Below are 20,002 nucleotides of genomic sequence, written 5' to 3' on the forward strand. Positions count from 1 at the left end.
TAGCCTTGCACGTCCTGTGCCAGCACCGCTCTCAAGATCTCCAGTACGCCTTCACGGTCTAACCCATCCTGTGCCACCTCCACACTCCAGCCCTCCGGTAGCAGCTCCCCGCACCAGGCTTCCTGTGCGTGTCCTCGGCCCAGTACCACCAGTGCCAGCACCACGCATCAGGCCTACAGTGCGCCTCGCCTGTCCAGCGCTGTCGGAGCCCTCCTCCTCTCCAGCGCTGTCGGAGTCTCCCGCCTGTTTAGCGCTGTTAGAGCCTTCCTTCTCTACAGCGCTGCCGGAGTCTCCCGCCTGTTCAGAACTGCCAGTTAGCATAGAGCTGCCAGTTAGCATAGAGCTGCCAGTTAGCATAGAGCTGCCAGTTAGCATAGAGCTGCCAGTTAGCATAGAGCTGCCAGTCTGCATAGAGCTGCCAGTTAGCATAGAGCTGCCAGTCTGCAAGGAGCTGCCAGTCTGCAAGGAGCTGCCAGTCTGCAAGGAGCCGCCAGAGCTGCCTGTCTGCAGGATGCCGCCAAAGCTGCCAGTCTGCAAGGAGCCGCCAGAGCTGCCAGTCTGCAAGGAGCCGCCAGAGCTGCCAGTCTGCAAGGAGCCGCCAGAGCTGCCAGTCTGCAAGGAGCCGCCAGAGCCGCCAGTTAGCATGGAGCAGCCAGGGCCGCCAGTCAGCATGGAGCAGCCAGGGCCGCCAGTCAGCATGGAGCAGCCAGGGCCGCCAGTCAGCATGGAGCAGCCAGGGCCGCCAGTCAGCATGGAGCAGCCAGTCAGCATGGAGCAGCCAGTCAGCATGGAGCAGCCAGAGCAGCCAGTCAGCATGGAGCAGCCAGAGCTGCCAGTCAGCATGGAGCAGCCAGTCAGCATGGAGCAGCCAGAGCTGCCAGTCAGCATGGAGCATCCAGTCAGCATGGAGCAGCCAGAGCTGCCAGTCAGCATGGAGCAGCCAGAGCAGCCAGTCAGCATGGAGCAGCCAGTCAGCATGGAGCAGCCAGAGCTGCCAGTCGACCAGACTCTTCCAGATCTGCCAGTCGACCAGACTCTTCCAGATCTGCCAGTCGACCAGACTCTTCCAGATCTGCCAGTCGACCAGACTCTTCCAGATCTGCCAGTCGACCAGACTCTTCCAGATCTGCCAGTCGACCAGACTCTTCCAGATCTGCCAGTCGACCAGACTCTTCCAGATCTGCCAGTCGACCAGGATCTTCCAGATCTGCCAGTCGACCAGGATCTTCCAGATCTGCCAGTCGACCAGGATCTTCCAGATCTGCCAGTCGACCAGGATCTTCCAGATCTGCCAGTCGACCAGGATCTGCCAGTCAGCCAGGATCTGCCGAAACCACCAGCCAGCCAGGATCTGGTAGATTCATCAACCTGCCTGAGCTTCCTCTCACTCCTGAGCTTCCTCTCACTCCTGAGCTTCCTCTCACTCCTGAGCTTCCCCTCAGTCCCGAGCTGCCTCAGTCCCGAGCTGCCCCTCAGTCCCAATCTGCTCCTCAGTCCAGTGGGGTTCTGGGTGAGGACTACTAGGCCATGGTCGGCGGCGAGGGTGGACTATCCAGGGACGCGAGGAGAAGGGGCTAAGACATTGATTGAGTGGGGTCCACGTCCCGCGCCGGAGCCGCCACCATGGACAGACGCCCACCCGGACCCTCCCTATTGTTTTGAGGTGCGTTCGGGAGTCCGCACCTTAGGGGGGGGGTTCTGTCACACCCTGGTCAAAGTATTTTGTGTTTATCTTTATTTATTTGGTCAGGCCAGGGTGTGGCATGGGTTTTTGTATGTGGTGTGTATGTATGGGGATTGTAGCTAGTGGGGTGTTCTAGTTAAGTCTATGGCTGTCTGAAGTGGTTCTCAATCAGAGGCAGGTGTTTATCGTTGTCTCTGATTGGGAACCATATTTAGGCAGCCATATTCTTTGAGTTTGTCGTGGGTGATTGTCCTTAGTGTTAGTTTGCACCAGTTTAGGCTGTTTCGGTTTTCATTACGTTTATTATTTTGTAGTGTTTGTATTTTGATTCGTGTTTTACGTTTGTTTAATAAACATGGATCGCAATCTACACGCCGCATTTTGGTCCGACTCTCCTTCGCATCAAGAAAACCGTTACACCGGGTTGGAACATTATTGATGTTTTATGTTAAAAACATCCTAAAGATTTATTTCCATACATCGTTTGACTTGTTTCTACGACATGTAATAGAACTTTTCAAGTTTTTGTCTGGACGAAGTGCTCGCGCCTCATGAAGATGGATTACTGGGCTGAACACGCTAACAACAAGTGGCTATTTGGACATAAATGATGGACTTTATGGAACTTTAAGGAACAAATCAGTCATTTATTGTCGAACTGGGATTCCTGAGAGTGCCTTCTGATGAAGATCACCAAAGGTAAGTGAATATTTATAGTGTTATTTCTAACGTCCTTTGACTCCAAAATGGAGGATATTTCTCTGGCTGGATTGGGCTCTGAGCGCCGTTCTCAGATTATGCTTTTTCCGGAAAGTTTTTTTGAAATCTGACACAGCGGTTGCATTAACTTCATATGGCTGCAGGGGCAGTATTGAGTAGCTTGGATGAAAAAGTGCCCATTGTAAACGGCCAGCTCCTCCTTATTATTAGTATTGAATAGAAAGCACTCTAAAGTTTCCAAAACTGTCAAAATATTGTCTGTGAGTATAACAGAACTGATATTGCAGGTGAAACCCTGAGGAAAATCAAAGCAGGAAGTGGCTTCTATTTTGAAAACTCCATGTTCCAAAGCCTCCCTTTGCTCTATTTAAAGGGATATGAACCAGATTCCTTTTCCTATCGCTTCCTCAAGGTGTCAACAGTCTTCAGACATAGTTTCAGGCTTTTATTTTGAAAAATGAGCCAGAACGATAACATCGCGTCAAGTGGTCACATGAGTTTTGCTTGCGCAACAGAATTTGGACAGCCATTGTTTTCCCCTCTCCTACTGTGAAAGACATTTGCGGTTGATATATTAGAGATTATATATTTTAAAAACAACCTGAGGGTTGATTATACAAAACTTTGACATGTTTCTGTGGACATAATGGAAACTATTTGGAATTTTCGTCTATGTTGTCGTGACAGCTCTTTCCTGTGGATTTCTGAACATAACGCGACAAACAAACGGAGGTATTTTGGATATAAAATCATCTTTATGGAACAAACAGAACATTTGTTGTGTAACTGGGAGTCTCGTGAGTGAAAACATCCGAAGATCATCAAAGGTAAACAATCAATTTGATTGCTTTTCTGATTTTCGTGACCGAGCTAGTGTACTTAATGTTTTATCGTGCGATCGATAAACTTACACAAACACTTGGATTGCTTTCGCTGTAAAGCATAATTTCAAACACGACAGGTGGATTAACAAAAGGCTAAACTGTGTTTTCCTATATTGCACTTGTGATTTTATGAATATAAATATTTATAGTAATATTTATTGTATGTAGCGCTATACTGTTCAGCGGTTGTTGATGACACTTATCCCGATAGGGGGATTGCAGCCATAACAGGTTAAAACCTGTTGGGGCTAGGGGGCAGCATTTTCACTTTTGGATGAAAGGCGTGCCCAGAGTAAACTGCCTCCTTTTCTTTCCCAGATGGGAATATATGCATATTATTATTACTGGTGGATAGAAAACACTCGGAAGTTTCTAAAACTGTTTGAATTATGTCTGTGGGTATAACAGAACTCATATGGCAGACAAAAACCTGAGAAGAAATCCAAACAGGAAGTGAGAACTCAATTTTGAAAACAGTGCCATTTGATGTCCATCTTAGATATGGATGAGCATGCACTTCCTAGGGCTTCCACAAGATATCACTGTCTTTAGATTCTGGTTGTATGATTCTACTATAAAGGAGGGGCTCATAATAGCTCTTTGAGTGGGTGGTCTGGCAGAAAGCCTCGGTCTCATTGTGCGCGGTCACGAGAGAGTGTTCTTGCGTTCCAATGCGTTTCTTCAGACAATGAAATTCTCCGGTTGGAACCTTATTGCTGTTTAATGTTTAAAACATCCTAAATATGGATTGCATACATCATTTGACTTGTTTCTACGACCTGTAACGGAACTTTTTGAGTTTTTGTCTGGAGGAATTGCTCGGGCTTTTTGAGGATTGAATGCTGGGCTGAACAAGCTAACAACAAGTGGCTAAATGATGGGCTTTATGGAACAAATCAGTCGTTTATTGTCGAACTGGGATTCCTGGAACTGCCTTCTGATGAAGATATTCAAAGGTAAGTGAATATTTATAGTGTTTTTTGTAGCTTCTGTTGATGCCAAAATGGCTGCTATTTCTTTGGCTAATTTGGGTTCTGAGCGCCGTTCTCAGATTATTATTTTTCCGTAAAGTTTTTTTGAAATCTGACAGAGTGGTTGCATAGAGGATACGTTTATCTTTAATTCTGTGAATAACACTTGCATCTTTTATCAATGTTTATTGTGAGTATTTCTGCAAAATCACTGGATGTTTTGGAATCAAAACATTACTGCACCAATGTAAACTGAGATTTTTTATATATATATATATATATGCACATTATCAAACAAAACACACAATACATGTATAACATGATGTCCTATGAGTGTCATCTGATGGAGATAATCAAAGGTTAGTGATTCATTTTATCTATATTTCTGCTTTTGTGACTCTATCCTTGGCTGTGAAAAATTTCTGTGTTTTTGAATTTGGTGGTGATCCAACATAAATATATGTTGTGTTTTCGCTGTAAAACATTTTAAAAATCGGACACGGTGGGTAGATTAACAAGATGTTTATCTTTCATTTGCTGTATTGGACTTGTTAATGTGTGAAAGTTAAACATTTCTAAAGAATATTTTTTGAATTTCCCGCGCCACCTTTTCAGCTGAATGGGAGAGGGTGTTATGGAATTCCTTGCCGTAACAAGTTTTAAGGAGAAGTCTATCTTTAATTCTGTGAATAACACTTGTATCTTTTGTCAATGTTTTATTATGAGTATTTCTGCAAAATTACCGGATGTTTTTGAATCAAAACATTACTGCACATAAGGCGCCAATGTAAACTGAGATTTTTGGATATAAATATGCACATTATCGAACAAAACATACATGTATTGTGTAACATGATGTCCTATGAGTGTCATCTGATGAAGATCATCAAAGGTTAGGGATTCATTTTATCTATATTTCTGCTTTTTGTGACTCCTATCTTTGGCTGGGAAAATGGCTGTGTTTTTTTGACTTGGCAGTGATCCAACATGTGATGTTGTGCTTTTGCTGTTAAGCATTTTTTAAATCGGACACGATGGGTAGATTACCAAGATGTTTCTTTCATTTGCTGTATTGGACTTGTTAATGTGTGAAAGTTACATATTTCTAAAATATTTTTGAATTTCGTGCGCTGCCTTTTCAGCGGAATGTTGTCGAGGGGTTCCGCTAGCGGAATGTTGTCGAGGGGTTCCGCTAGCGGAATGTTGTCGAGGGGTTCCGCTAGCGGAATGTTGTCGAGGGGTTCCGCTAGCGGAATGTTGTCGAGGGGTTCCGCTAGCGGAATGTTGTCGAGGGGTTCCGCTAGCGGAACGCCTGCGCTAGAAAGGTTAATAGTCGAAGAGAGTTCCAAACCTCTCAGCCAATAACAGATGGTTTTCAGTTTTCCTCTCCCCACTTAAACCATTCTCAAGCAGAATTCTTGCTTGGAAATAGTATTGTGTGTGTGTGAGAGAGATAGGGAGAGAGGTGGGTACTTTAAGTGGTCTGGTGAGATTAGCCTGTGATGTAGAGTCTCAGGCCTGCTCACTGTGTACACCAAATGAGAGGTTAGGCAGACACACACACCCAAGAGGAAATTGGATGCTGATTAAAGATTGGTCTCAACAGCCAGGGGCTGTGACCTGGGATTATTGGAAAGAGGTGAACAGAGGTGTTCTATCAGACAACGCCTCTCCATCACAACATCCTCTGGCGCGTGTATGTGCGTGTGTATGACCCTCTCCGGTCAGTGGTTACCTCTGTCACTCCGCTCATGTCAGTGGTCATACATATTACAGTAGCTGTATGATGTCAGCAAACTCTATAAAATCAAGCCCCCGAATCTATCACCCTGAATCATAGCCCACCTGACCCGCCCAGTGTTCACCAAGCCCCTGCTAACCACCTGCAGAAGCCCCGCTGTATCTCCATCCCTTCTGGTTGTTTCAGCACCATGGCCAGCATTCTACTGCTTTTCCTCGCCGCCTCCTGCTGCGCATGTCTCTGTCTCGCTGACGACACCTCCTTGGAGTTTGAGACTCGCGCTCTAGAGTTCCCCCACAAATCACAAGAAGAGAAGGATCTGGTAAGTTTAAATTGTTTTATGTTTGTGAAGTTGTTTGGTTTGTGCGCTTGTCAATGTGATAGTTTAGTCGATTCATCCCTCTCTTTGTACTTGTTTTCTAGCTATAATATATATATATATAGCAGCCTATCGTTTTTGTTTGTTTTTCTCTGTCATATAGATTGAAGCTTTACAAGAAGTTCTGGAGAAACTGAAGAACAAACAGATGCCGTTATCAGAAAAGAAGCTTGGCTGGCTGCCATCGGTAAGAATAGACCTGAATAGACCTGATCAATCATTTTAAAGTGCTTAAAGTCCTATTATCAATCAATTATTTTTAAGTAGTTAGCCTGTCTGTAATGCATTTTACTTCTTCATTGAGTCTAGCCTTATATTGCGTGTTTCAAATGGTCAAAATGGGACTTTCGATAAAGGTTCTCTATTGACAGTGTTTAAAAATATATATATAGTTCAGGAGTTGCTAGGATTAATCTGATTCTGGAAAACCGGTGTAGATGTTTCAGAATCATATAGTCTGGAGACAGATGCCACCACCACCATCATCATTCAATTAAATAACAAACTGTTTGTTTGTTTCCTAGTGTGACGCGGGCGAGCAGTGCGCTGTTCGCAAAGGTGCGCGTGTCGGAACGCTGTGCGGGTGTCCGCGTGGGACTACGTGCAACTTCTATGTCCTCAAGTGTTTGTAAGAAGAGAAGAGGAGAGAAAATGATAAACGGTGTAGGGAGGCGAGCAGAGAGAAATATGAGAGAGAGAACAGAAGTTTTTGCCTCATTCAGTGGAGCACATTCAGCTGGTGGAACGTTCAGACAGAAATATTGTATGTTGAACAGATGTGTCTCTGACATGTAAAGTAAATAGGAATCATGTCAGCTTTACTTTCAATATGTTGCCCTCTCCTGTCCTGAACGGGACCCTGGTGTGTAATGGAGGGTTTGTTGTCTAAAATAAAGGCTGTATCCCAAATAATATATTCCCTATAATGCTCTATTTTGGCCAGAGTCCTATTTGTCAGTCCTATGTTGCTTTGGTCAAAAGTATTGCACTTTATAGGGAATAGGGTGTCATTTAAGACACTACCCAAGACACTACTTGTTCCTTTATCTGTGCTCTCTGCTGTCTCGTCTATTTTGACTAAGTACAAAGAAATTCAATGTGATCAATAAAGTCCTTGTTTATAAGATGATTTACAGTTTTTTGTATGCTTCAGTGCAAGTTTAATAAGTAGGCCATGTGGAGCATTTTCACTACTCTTAGTACAAAACTCAAAACCGATCACCAAAAAGGCAGTCGTTTCAAAACTTTAAGCTCATTTTCAATTGACTAAGTACAACACTTAAAATCACACATTTTCACCAAATGTAATCAGTGTTTCATCTAGAAATACATGTTTCACATTGCAGTGCATGTTCATATAACGTTGTAGCGGTATTTATTCGAGGGGTAAAGATAAAGATTTTGTTCGGGCGCCAGGCAGGTATTAACCATACCAAAAGGAAAAGAGTAGAATAGAGAGAGTACCACTACCGTGCAGGATTTTGCCACAACGTAACTGCCGTGCACAATGCATACTCACTTTTGATATGTTTCTCTTTTCTTCTGTTAATAAAAGACAATTTACTATTACTTAATCGAACTGCTTTAAATTGATGATCACGTATATGTTTGGTAAACCTATACATTACACAACTAGATCTCACAGTCTCACGTCAGAATTAGACCTTTATCCATGTTTCTCAAATTTAAAATTTCTGTGTTTAAGTGTTAGGTTTAGGCATTAATTCCAAAATCTTAAAGTTAGGCATTAACTCTGAATGGTTCATGTAAGGGTTAAGGTTAAAACAATTATCTCAAAAACAACTTTTTATCGCTGGATTCAAACTTCCAAAATTTGGAATCAGAGGCAGATGCTTCTGAAAATCAAAACCGACTTGAAGGTAACCGCGCTCACCGTTCCTCCTAGTGGCCGATTTCCACATCACCTCTGGACGTCCTCAGATATGGATGGACGTTGAATACTGACTTGTATCCCGGGTGACCTGACTGACTTTACATGTCAACTGGTTTGTCTGTTACAGATTCTGAGAACGACTTAATGAAAATGTCTGTAAAGTAGAAACAGAAAAAGTATGGATATATACTTGAATGTACTACAATGATGGTGACTATTGATTTACTTCACTGTAAAAAAAAATAATGTAAATCTCGATATTGACAAGATCAGAGATGTGCTGTATGTAACAAATCAAATCATACAACGAATGCTCAATGAAACGTTTTGAATGAAGGACTGACTGGGTGCCATACAAGTGTTACCAGTTTGGAGTTTTGTTTTAAGAGCCAAAGCAATACATAAAACACACATAAAACTCCTGTATCCAAATCTGTTTTTGACAATAACAAATAAAACCAAAATAGGCACTAGAATGCAGAAACAAACAATCACCAAGAGACATGTATAATCATTCCAATACATATTATCTATACTCTCAGTATGTCCTCTTCTTGCTGTCTCTCCCCCTCCCTTCCATGTCAGACATCTCCCCCCCGGTCCTTCCTGGGGGCCCATGACAGTCTCCTGGAGCTCCAGGCTGAGAGGGGGAGGCCATGTAGAGAGCGCCCCATTGCAGAGGCTCTCCCCCTGGGTAGGCTGCTGCTCTGCAGACCCCCTCCGGCTGACCGTATAGTCTTAGTGAGCCAGCTGTTCCTAGCTGTCTGGAGATCACATTGCAGCACCCCCTTCTGGTGTTCCAGCTCCTACACAGGGGACAACACAACACATCATATATCACTATGGAGTGTGTACTGTCCACAAAAAAGTGTGTACCGTGCATTAAGGAGTGTGTACTATGAACTATGTACTGTGAACATGTGCAATATGAAGTGTGTAGTGTGCACTATGAAGTGTGTAGTGTGCACTATGAAGTGTGTAGTGTGCTCTGAGATGACCTGGATCTTGCACTTGGCCTCCACCATCTGTAGTTTAGTCTGGGCCAGCTCCTTCTCCAGCTCTGTGACCTGGCCACTCAGACACACCTTCTCCTGGACTTGTTCCCTGGTACCAGTCGTCTGCTGGTCCAGTTCTGTTTCCTGGTCTCTTTGCTGGCCTTTTTCTCTGGTGCTGATTCTTCTCTGGTACGGGGCTGTGGAACTGGAGCCTTCCATGATTGGAGAATCTAGAGCCTGTCGGCAGCGAGAACACGCCATCACAGCATTCTGAGAGAGGGAGGAGAGGGTGGGAGGGTTTTGACCAGACACTTCAAAAGTGTTTTATTATAAACATGCAGAGTGAGAGGTGATATCCATACAGAACAAATTACATCATCAAACTGTGTGATTGCCAAACTGTGACATCATCAGACGGTGTCATATTCCTCCTCACCATGAGTTTGTCCAGGTCCTCTCTGTGGGCCGCCTGCTGCCTCTCCACCCGACTGGTCAGCTGGGAACAGATCTGACAGACAGAAGAAACAATATAGCATTAGGATTGTGTGTGTGTGTGTGTGTGTGTGTGTGTGTGTGTGTGTGTGTGTGTGTGTGTGTGTGTGTGTGTGTGTGTGTGTGTGTGTGTGTGTGTGTGTGTGTGTGTCTGTGTGTGTGTGTGTGCGCGCGCGTGCATGTGCACTGTACCTGTTTGTAGTCTGAGATGATGCCTGAGCTCCTCTTCACCTCTGGATCAGCCTTGTCCAGCTTTGTCCTTAACACCTCCTTCAACTGTGAAATGGTAAATACATGTCCATACACATAATTAAATGTTTCATTATTACTCATAAATATAATCTAATAATACAGTATTACCATAAATATAATATTACATTATTACTTATTATTATTATTATTATTATAAATGGAATCCAATGTTACATGATTACCATAAATATAATATAATATTATTACCATACATAGAATACAATATTACATTATTACCATAAATAGAATACAGTATTACATTATTACCATAAAGAGAGTACAATATTACATTATTACCATAAATAGATTATAATATTACATTATTACCGTAAATAGAATGCTGTATTACATTATTACCATCAATAGAATACAATAGTACATTATTACCATAAATAGATTATAATATTACATTATTACCATAAATAGAATGCAGTATTACATTATTACCATAAATATAATATAATATTACATTATTACCATAAATCTAACATAATATTACATTATTACCATAAATATAATATTACATTATTACCTCACATCAAAGTATGAAAACATAAAGGACGGATGGATAGAATAGAAGAGATTACCTGAGCAGCCTCCTCCTCCTTCCCTCTCTTCTCTTCCTCTGCATTCTTCAATTTCTTTCTGGTCTTCAGCAGCTCTTTGGTCAGCTCATCCACTCTGTCCTCCGCCTGTGGGCCCAACAACACGCTCAGAAGTCTGTCTGTCTGTATGTATAAGTGCCTATGGAGATAGGGGCTAGGGTAGTATCTAGGGTAGTATCTAGGCGGTAGGGGCTAGGGTAGTATCTAGGGTAGTATCTAGGCGGTAGGGGCTAGGGTAGTATCTAGGGTAGTATCTAGGGTAGTATCTAGGAGGTAGGGGATAGGGTAATATATAGGGTAGTATCTAGGAGGTAGGGGCTAGGGTAGTATCTAGAAGGTAGTATCTAGGGTAGTATCTAGGAGGTAGGCGCTAGGGTAGTATCTAGGAGGTAGGGCTAGGGTAGTATCTAGGGTAGTATCTAGGAGGTAGGGGCTAGGGTAGTATCTAGGAGGTAGTATCTAGGGTAGTATCTAGGAGGTAGGGCTAGGGTAGTATCTAGGGTAGTATCTAGGAGGTAGGGACTAGGGTAGTATCTAGGGTAGTATCTAGGAGGTAGGGGCTAGGGTAGTATCTAGGGTAGTATCTAGGAGGCAGGGGCTAGGGTAGTATCTAGGGTAGTATCTAGGAGGTAGTATCTAGGAGGTAGTATCTAGGGTAGTATCTAGGGTAGTATCTAGTTTAGTATCTAGGAGGTAGTATCTAGGAGGTAGGGGCTAGGGTAGTATCTAGGGTAGTATCTAGGAGGTAGGGGCTAGGGTAGTATATAGGGTAGTATCTAGGGTAGTATCTAGGGTAGTATCTAGGAGGTAGTATCTAGGGTAGTATCTAGGGTAGTATCTAGGGTAGTATCTAGGAGGTAGGGGCTAGGGTAGTATCTAGGGTAGTATCTAGGAGGTAGTATCTAGGGTAGTATCTAGGGTAGTATCTAGGAGGTAGGGGCTAGGATAGTATCTAGGGTAGTATCTAGGGTAGTATCTAGGGTAGTATCTAGGAGGTAGGGGCTAGGATAGTATCTAGGGTAGTATCTAGGGTAGTATCTAGGGTAGTATCTAGGAGGTAGTATCTAGGGTAGTATCTAGGGTAGTATCTAGGGTAGTATCTAGGAGGTAGTATCTAGGGTAGTATCTAGGAAGTAGTATCTAGGAGGTAGTATCTAGGGTAGTATCTAGGGTAGTATCTAGGGTAGTATCTAGGAGGTAGTATCTAGGAGGTAGTATCTAGGGTAGTATCTAGGGTAGTATCTAGGAGGTAGTATCTAGGGTAGTATCTAGGGTAGTATCTAGGAGGTAGTATCTAGGAGGTAGTATCTAGGGTAGTATCTAGAGTAGTATCTAGGGTAGTATCTAGGAGGTAGTATCTAGGAGGTAGTATCTAGGGTAGTATCTAGGGTAGTATCCAGGGTAGTATCTAGGAGGTAGTATCTAGGGTAGTATCTAGGGTAGTATCTAGGGTAGTATCTAGGGTAGTATCTAGGAGGTAGTATCTAGGGTAGTATCTAGGAGGTAGTATCTAGGAGGTAGTATCTAGGGTAGTATCTAGGGTAGTATCTAGGAGGTAGTATCTAGGAGGTAGTATCTAGGGTAGTATCTAGGGTAGTATCTAGGGTAGTATCTAGGAGGTAGTATCTAGGGTAGTATCTAGGGTAGTATCTAGGAGGTAGTATCTAGGAGGTAGTATCTAGGGTAGTATCTAGGGTAGTATCTAGGGTAGTATCTAGGAGGTAGTATCTAGGAGGTAGTATCTAGGGTAGTATCTAGGGTAGTATCTAGGTTAGTATCTAGGAGGTAGTATCTAGGGTAGTATCTAGGAGGTAGTATCTAGGAGGTAGTATCTAGGGTAGTATCTAGGGTAGTATCTAGGAGGTAGTATCTAGGAGGTAGTATCTAGGGTAGTATCTAGGGTAGTATCTAGGAGGTAGTATCTAGGAGGTAGTATCTAGGGTAGTATCTAGGGTAGTATCTAGGGTAGTATCTAGGAGGTAGTATCTAGGAGGTAGTATCTAGGGTAGTATCTAGGAGGTAGTATCTAGGAGGTAGTATCTAGGAGGTAGTATCTAGGGTAGTATCTAGGAGGTAGTATCTAGGAGGTAGTATCTAGGGTAGTATCTAGGAGGTAGTATCTAGGAGGTAGTATCTAGGAGGTAGTATCTAGGGTAGTATCTAGGAGGTAGTATCTAGGAGGTAGTGTCTAGGGTAGTATCTAGGAGGTAGTATCTAGGAGGTAGTATCTAGGAGGTAGGGGCTAGATTACATTACATTCTAAGAAAAAACGGTGCTACATAGAACATGAAACAGTTCTTCAGCTGTCCCAATAGGAGAAGCCTTTAAAGAACACTTTTTGGTCCAGGTAGAACCCTTTTGGGTTCCATGTGAAACCCTTTTCATCAATGGTTCTACATGGAACCCAAAATAATTCTTACTGGAACCAAATAGGGTTCTACCTGGATACCAAAAAGGGTTGTCCTATGGGGACAGCCAAACAATCCTTTTAGAACCCTTTTTTCTAAGAGTGTAGAAAATGTTATTGTTCATAGGGAAAGGGTAAATGAGGTAGGGGAGGTGCCTACAGTTAGAGGGCCGGAGGAGTGCTTAGGAGTTAGGGGGCTAGGGGGAGTGACTAGGAGCTAGAGGAATAGGGGGAGTGACTAGGAGCTAGGGGAATAGGGGGAGTGACTAGGAGCTAGGGGAATAGGGGGAGTGACTAGGAGCTAGGGGAATAGGGGGAGTGACTAGAAGCTAGGGGAATAGGGGGAGTGACCAGGAAGTAGGGGGCTAGGGGGTGATGTGAGGTTGATGTGGGGTGTACCTGATCCAGGTCAGTCCTCAGGGAGATCTTGCTGGTGATCAGTCTGTGGGCCAGAACATCATTCTCCTCCTCCAGACGCAGACTGGCCTGCTGCAGCTGACGGTTCTCCCTCTGCAGGAACACACAGAACAGAGAACACAAAGTCAGGTTCTACCTCCTTAAAATGCACAGGACATGGAACGCAGTCAGGTTCGTCCTATAGATTGCTATAGAATGTGGAACACACATTCTGGTGGGTTTGGGGGGTAGAGAGAGAGAGAGTGCTGGTTTTGGGTGTAAGGGGGAGGGGTGCATGGCAATACTGACTGTTTAGGTGGGGGAGGGGAGTAGCAATAGTGGGTGGGGTTTTGCTGTATTGTTGGGTGGTTGGGTGGAGGTGGGAGGGAGGGAGGGGTTGGGTTTAATACGTATCAAAGTGCTAATGGTTTGGTCCTACCTGATATCTGTCTATGTGGTCATCCTGTTGTTGCGGCTGGTTATCTCTCAGCGTGGCCTTCTTACTGGGAACCTGTAGAAACACAACAGTCAAGGTTGAGTGAGAGAACGGTCCACAGGCTCAGCATACATAAACAACAGCCAAGTTTGATTGAGAGAAAGTTATTTCACACAAACAGAGATGGAGTGATTGGAAAGAATTTACAACAACAAAACAGAGCAAACTAGAATGCTATTTGGCCCTAAACAGAGAGTACACAGTTGCAGAATACCTGACCACTGTGAGTGACCCAAACTTAAAGAAAGCTTTGACTATGTACAGACTCAGTGAGCATAGCCTTGCTATTGAGAAAGGCCACCGAAGACAGACATGGATCTCAAGAGAAGACAGGCTATGTGCACACTGCCCACAAAATGAGGTGATAACTGAGCTGCACTTCCTAACCTCCTGCCAAATGTATGACAATATTAGAGACACATATTTCCCTCAGATTGCACAGACCCACAAAGAATTAGAAAACAAATCCAATTTTGATAAACTCCCATATCTATTGGGTGAAATACCACAGTGTGCCATCACAGCAGCAAAAAGGGCAACCAGTGAAGAACAAACACCATTGTAACTACAATTATTGTAACCATTGTAACTACAACCTATATTTATGTTTATTTATTTTCTCTTTTGTACTTTAACTATTTGCACATCATTACCACACTGTATATATGCATAATATGACATTTTAAATGTCTTAATTAGTTTGTAATTTTTGTAAGTTTAATGTTTACTGTTAATTTTTTATTGTTTATTTCACTTTTGTTAATTATCTATTTCACTTGCTTTGGCAATGTTAACATACTGTTGAAGTAGGAAGTTTACATACACTTAGGTTGGAGTCATTAAAACTTGTTTTTACACCACTCTACAAATGTCTTGTTAACAAACTATAGTTTTGGCAAGTCGGTTAGGACCTCTACTTTGTGCATGACACAAGTCATTTATCCAACAATTGTTTACAGACAGATTATTTCACATATAATTCACTATTACAATTCCAGTGGGTCAGAAGTTTACATACACTAAGTTGACTGTGCCTTTAAACAGCTTGGAAAATTCCAGAAAAGGATGACATGGCTTTAGAAGCTTCTGATAGGCTAATTTACATAATTTGAGTCAATAGGAGGTGTACCTGTGGATGTATTTCAAGGCCTACCTTCAAACTCAGTCCCTCTTTGCTTGACATCATGGGAAAATCAAAAGAAATCAGCCAAGTCTGGTTCTTCCTTGGGAGCAATTTCTAAATGCCTGAAGGTACCACGTTCATCTGTACAAACAATAGTACACAAGTATAAACACCATGGGACCATGCAGCCATCATACCGCTCAGGAAGGAGACACGTTCTGTCTCCTAGAGATGAACATACTTTGGTGCGAAAAGTGCAAATCAATCCCAGAACAACAGCAACGGACCTTGTGAAGATGCTGGAGGAAACAGGTACAAAAGTATCTATATCCACAGTAAAATGAGTCCTATAATCGACACAACCTGAAAGGCCGCTCAGCAAGGAAGAAGCCACTGCTCGAAAACCTCCATAAAAAATCCAGACTATGGTTTGCAACTGCACGTGGGGACAAAGTTCGTACTTTTTGGAGAATTATCCTCTGGTCTGATGAAACACTATTTGGCCATAATGACCATCGCTATGTTTGGAGGGAAAAGCAAGCTGAAGAACATCATCCCAACCGTGAAGCACAGGGGTGGCAGAATAATTTTGTGGGGGGGCTTTGCTGCAGGAGGGACTGGTGCACTTCATAAAACAGATGGCATCATGAGGTAGGAAAATTATGTGGATATATTGAAGCAACATCAAGACATCAGACAGGAAGTTAAAGCTTGGTCGCAATTGGGTCTTCCAAACGGACAATGACACCAAGCATACTTCCAAAGTTGTGACAAAATGGCTTAAGGACAACAAAGTCAAGGTATTGGAGTGGCCATCACAAAGCCCTGACCTCAATCCTGTAGAAAATGTGTGAGCAGAACTGAAAAAGCATGTGGAGCAAGGAGACCTACAAACCTGACTCAGTTACACCAGCACTGTCAGGAGGAATGGGCCAAAATTCACCCAACTTATTGTGGGAAGCTTGTGGAAGGCTACCAGAAACGTTTGACCCAAGTTAAACAATGCTACCAACTACTAATTGAGTGTATGTAAACTTCTGACCCACTGGGAATGTAATGAAAGAAATCAAAGTTTAACTAAATCATTATCTCTATTATCATTCTGACATTTCACATTCTTAAAATAAAGTGGCGATCCTAACTGGCACGTTTGTCGTATGAAGGAGACCAAGGCGCAGCGTGGTATGTGTACATTCTTCCTTTATTAAAGAAAGACCACTGAGCAAACTAACAAAACATGAAGCTAATGAGTAGTGCAGACAGACAACTAAACATAGAACAAGAACCCACAAATACCCAAGGGAAATGGCTACCTAAATATGGTCCCCAATCATAGACAACGATAAACAGCTGCCTCTGATTGGGAACCATATCAGGCCACCATAGACATACATATACCTAGACCTACAAAACCCCTAGATATACAAAAACCCTAGACAATACAAAACTAGCATACCCACCCTCGTCACACCCTGACCTAACCAAAACATAAAGAAAACAGAGATATTACTGTTTTTCTCAATTGCTAAAACACTAAAACCCATTGGCTGAACAAAGTTCTCAGTTGCCTGGACTCATTTAGCTAATTATTCAGTCTGTTGTCAATACCTTAAACCATTTCACATGGTAAAACACCATTTGCAGATCTCACTTAGACTTTTCAACAAAACTCTAAACACATTCTCATTCTCAAAACACATTCTGCACTCTATTGCACATGTCATCCATACTGGTAAACACAAGGGGCAACAATCAAATACAAATAGAGAACATATGTAATTGATTGAAAACAACCACTCAAAATTGATTTAACCTGTTTCAAATGATGAGACACAACCAATATAAGCCAGTTCAGAGAGCAAACAGGTTGTTGAAGGTGGGAAGGAGAAAGTCTGAGAATGGATACTGTAGTACAGTGCATTGTAGGCTGTATACTGTACAATGGATGAATTGTCTGGCCCTGAACATTGTGCTTTCCATGTATTAACAGTACTGACTGCTCAATAGATTTTGACTGGTTGCAGGTTCATATCAACAAATAACAATAATTACAGTATCACAGAGACAAAGGACAAGTTTGTGAGATGCAGGGTACAGTACTGTAAAAATAGGGGTACAAGGAGGAGGAAGAACAAAAAACTAAATTGCAAAGAGCAAAGCAGAGGAGTAATTTCTGATCAATTTTGAGCTACTATGATAGAACATGTTTTCGTTCATCAAAAGACAATGAGGGAAAAATATGAATATTTTTTTCGGTGTATTGTTTACTGACTGCTTGAGAGTGTATATCATTTTGATCACTTTGTTTGTGATTTGAGAGCAGTGTTTGATTTTGAACACAGGTAAAACTGTTTTGAGGCAAATGTTTCATTTTGCAAGAGGAGTCAGAGGTTATGTAAATAGTGCTTGAAGATGAGGTTTTGGGTTGAATGTAATCAGGAAATGGAGCAAGGTTTCAGAAATTGTGTTTTAGCAATTGAGAAAAATTGTAGAGGTCAGAGCGTGCGTGACAAACTGACCTAAGACGGAATTGTTACTAGAATTAAATGTCAGGAATTGTGAAAACTGAGTTTAAATGTATTTGGCAAAGTTGTATGTACACTTCCGACTTCAACTGTATGTTTCCCATGCCAATAAAGCCCCTTCAATTGAAAAATTGAATTGAATTGAATTGAATAGAGAGAGAGAGAGAGAGAGAGAGAGAGCGAGAGAGAGAGAGAGCACATTTTGAAACGCACGGAAGATAATAGTCTTCACATGTAACAGTCAAACCTCCTAAAAAGATAACAAGAAGTTCAACCTTACATCTGGTGCAAATGCTTAGTAACCCTGGTCCTTGTTGTGAATGTCATGCCCTAGAGCAGGGGAGATGGTACAGGAGTTTAGTCTGCATGGCCACTAGAGGGGGTTGTTGCTGTTGTTGTTGTTTACCTTAGAGCAGGGGAGATGGTACAGGAGTTTAGTCTGCATGGCCGCTAGAGGGGGTTGTTGCTGTTGTTGTTGTTTGCCTTAGAGCAGGGGAGATGGTACATGAGTTTAGTCTGCATGGCCACTAGAGGGGGGTGTTGCTGTTGTTGTTGTTTGCCTTAGAGCAGGGGAGATGGTACAGGAGTTTAGTCTGCATGGCCACTAGAGGGGGGTGTTGCTGTTGTTGTTGTTTGCCTTAGAGCAGGGGAGATGGTACAGGAGTTTAGTCTGCATGGCCACTAGAGGGGGGTGTTGCTGTTGTTGTTGTTTACCTTAGAGCAGGGGAGATGGTACAGGAGTTTAGTCTGCACGGCCACAAGAGGGGGGTGTTGCTGTTGTTGTTGTTTGCCTTAGAGCAGGGGAGATGGTACAGGAGTTTAGTCTGCACGGCCACTAGAGGGTGGTGTTGCTGTTGTTGTTGTTTGCCTTAGAGCAGGGGAGATGGTACAGGAGTTTAGTCTGCACGGCCACTAGAGGGGGGTGTTGCTGTTGTTGTTGTTTGCCTTAGAGCAGGGGAGATGGTACAGGAGTTTAGTCTGCATGGCCGCTAGAGGGGGTTGTTGCTGTTGTTGTTGTTTGCCTTAGAGCAGGGGAGATGGTACAGGAGTTTAGTCTGCATGGCCACCAGAGGGGGGTGTTGCTGTTGTTGTTGTTTGCCTTAGAGCAGGGGAGATGGTACAGGAGTTTAGTCTGCATGGCCACTAGAGGAGGGTGTTGCTGTTGTTGTTGTTTGCCTTAGAGCAGGGGAGATGGTACAGGAGTTTAGTCTGCATGGCCACTAGAGGGGGGTGTTGCTGTTGTTGTTGTTTGCCTTAGAGCAGGGGAGATGGTACAGGAGTTTAGTCTGCATGGCCACTAGAGGGCTGTCCTATAATACTGTAGTCGGGGGTTGTTGCTGTTGTATGACCACATGCTCTATGACACAGCAGCAATTGTGTTATGGTTGTATAATGGTTGTGGTCTTACCGTGTGTTTGGGTATGGTTGTGTCATGGTTGTATAATGGTTGTGGTCTTACCGTGTGTTTGGGTATGGTTGTGTCATGGTTGTATAATGGTTGTGGTCTCACCGTGTGTTTCGGTATGGTTGTGTCATGGTTGTGTAGTGGTTGTGGTCTTACTGTGTGTTTGGGTATGGTTGTGTCATGGTTGTATAATGGTTGTGGTCTCACTGTGGGTTTGGGTATGGTTGTGTCATGGTTGTGCTCTCACCGTGTGTTTGGGTATAGACTCGGCCATCAGGCAGGCCAGTATCTTCTCCTCCGCCATGTGGGAGTCATATGCCACCCTGATAGACACTTCTTCCATCATCCTGACACACACACACACACACACACACACACACACACACACACACACACACACACACACACACACACACACACACACACACAGCTGGAGGATGCAGGCCTCTACTCTCAGGTACGTGAACCCCAGTAGGAGAGAGAAGCTCCATAGAATTAGTTGGTCAGAATTCCAACAGGTGTTCTAGTCAGACAGGTAAACCTCCTTCACACAGGTAAACCTCCTTCACACAGGTAAATAAACTCCTTCACACAGGTAAACCTCCTTCACACAGGTAAACCTCCTTCTCACACAGGTAAACCTCCTTCACACAGGTAAACTCCTTCACACAGGTAAACCTCCTTCACACTCCTTCACACAGGTAAACCTCATTCACACAGGTAAACCTCCTTTACACAGGTAAACTCCTTCACACAGGTAAACTCCTTCACACAGGTAAACTCCTTCACACAGGTAAACTCTTTCACACAAATAAACTCCAGTAGCAGAGAGGCACGTGTTGATACACAGCTGAGCTCCCTCTAACAGGTGAATTCCAACAGAGGTAGTAACTCCCAGTCAGTCAGATATACACAGGTCAACACCCTGACAGGTGAACTCCAGCAGGTCAGAGGCGGTACTTGTGAAAAACAACAGCTGAAAGCCAGGTAAACTAACTCAGGTAGTCCAAAGGTAAAGTCCAAGGGCATAGTC

At 43.2% G+C, this 20,002-nt stretch overlaps 1 protein-coding gene across 1 annotated transcript; it reads right to left on the bottom strand.

Moving 5' to 3' along the window:
• Positions 1 to 8,756: 8,756 nt before the first annotated feature.
• LOC139414110 (rab GTPase-activating protein 1-like) lies at positions 8,757 to 19,541 on the bottom strand. The gene is made up of 8 exons (XM_071161990.1): positions 19,217 to 19,541; positions 13,860 to 13,931; positions 13,424 to 13,534; positions 10,600 to 10,704; positions 9,953 to 10,036; positions 9,705 to 9,776; positions 9,272 to 9,538; positions 8,757 to 9,079 (listed from the first exon to the last, which is right to left on the bottom strand). Exons 1-8 carry the CDS (start codon positions 19,313 to 19,315, stop codon positions 8,855 to 8,857), a joined length of 1,035 nt encoding a protein of 344 aa, XP_071018091.1. The 5' UTR covers positions 19,316 to 19,541; the 3' UTR covers positions 8,757 to 8,854.
• Between the last annotated feature and the right edge of the window lie 461 nt (positions 19,542 to 20,002).

The sequence above is a fragment of the Oncorhynchus clarkii genome, chromosome 7 (genome assembly GCF_045791955.1).
Source record: "Oncorhynchus clarkii lewisi isolate Uvic-CL-2024 chromosome 7, UVic_Ocla_1.0, whole genome shotgun sequence".
Lineage (NCBI taxonomy): Eukaryota > Metazoa > Chordata > Actinopteri > Salmoniformes > Salmonidae > Oncorhynchus > Oncorhynchus clarkii.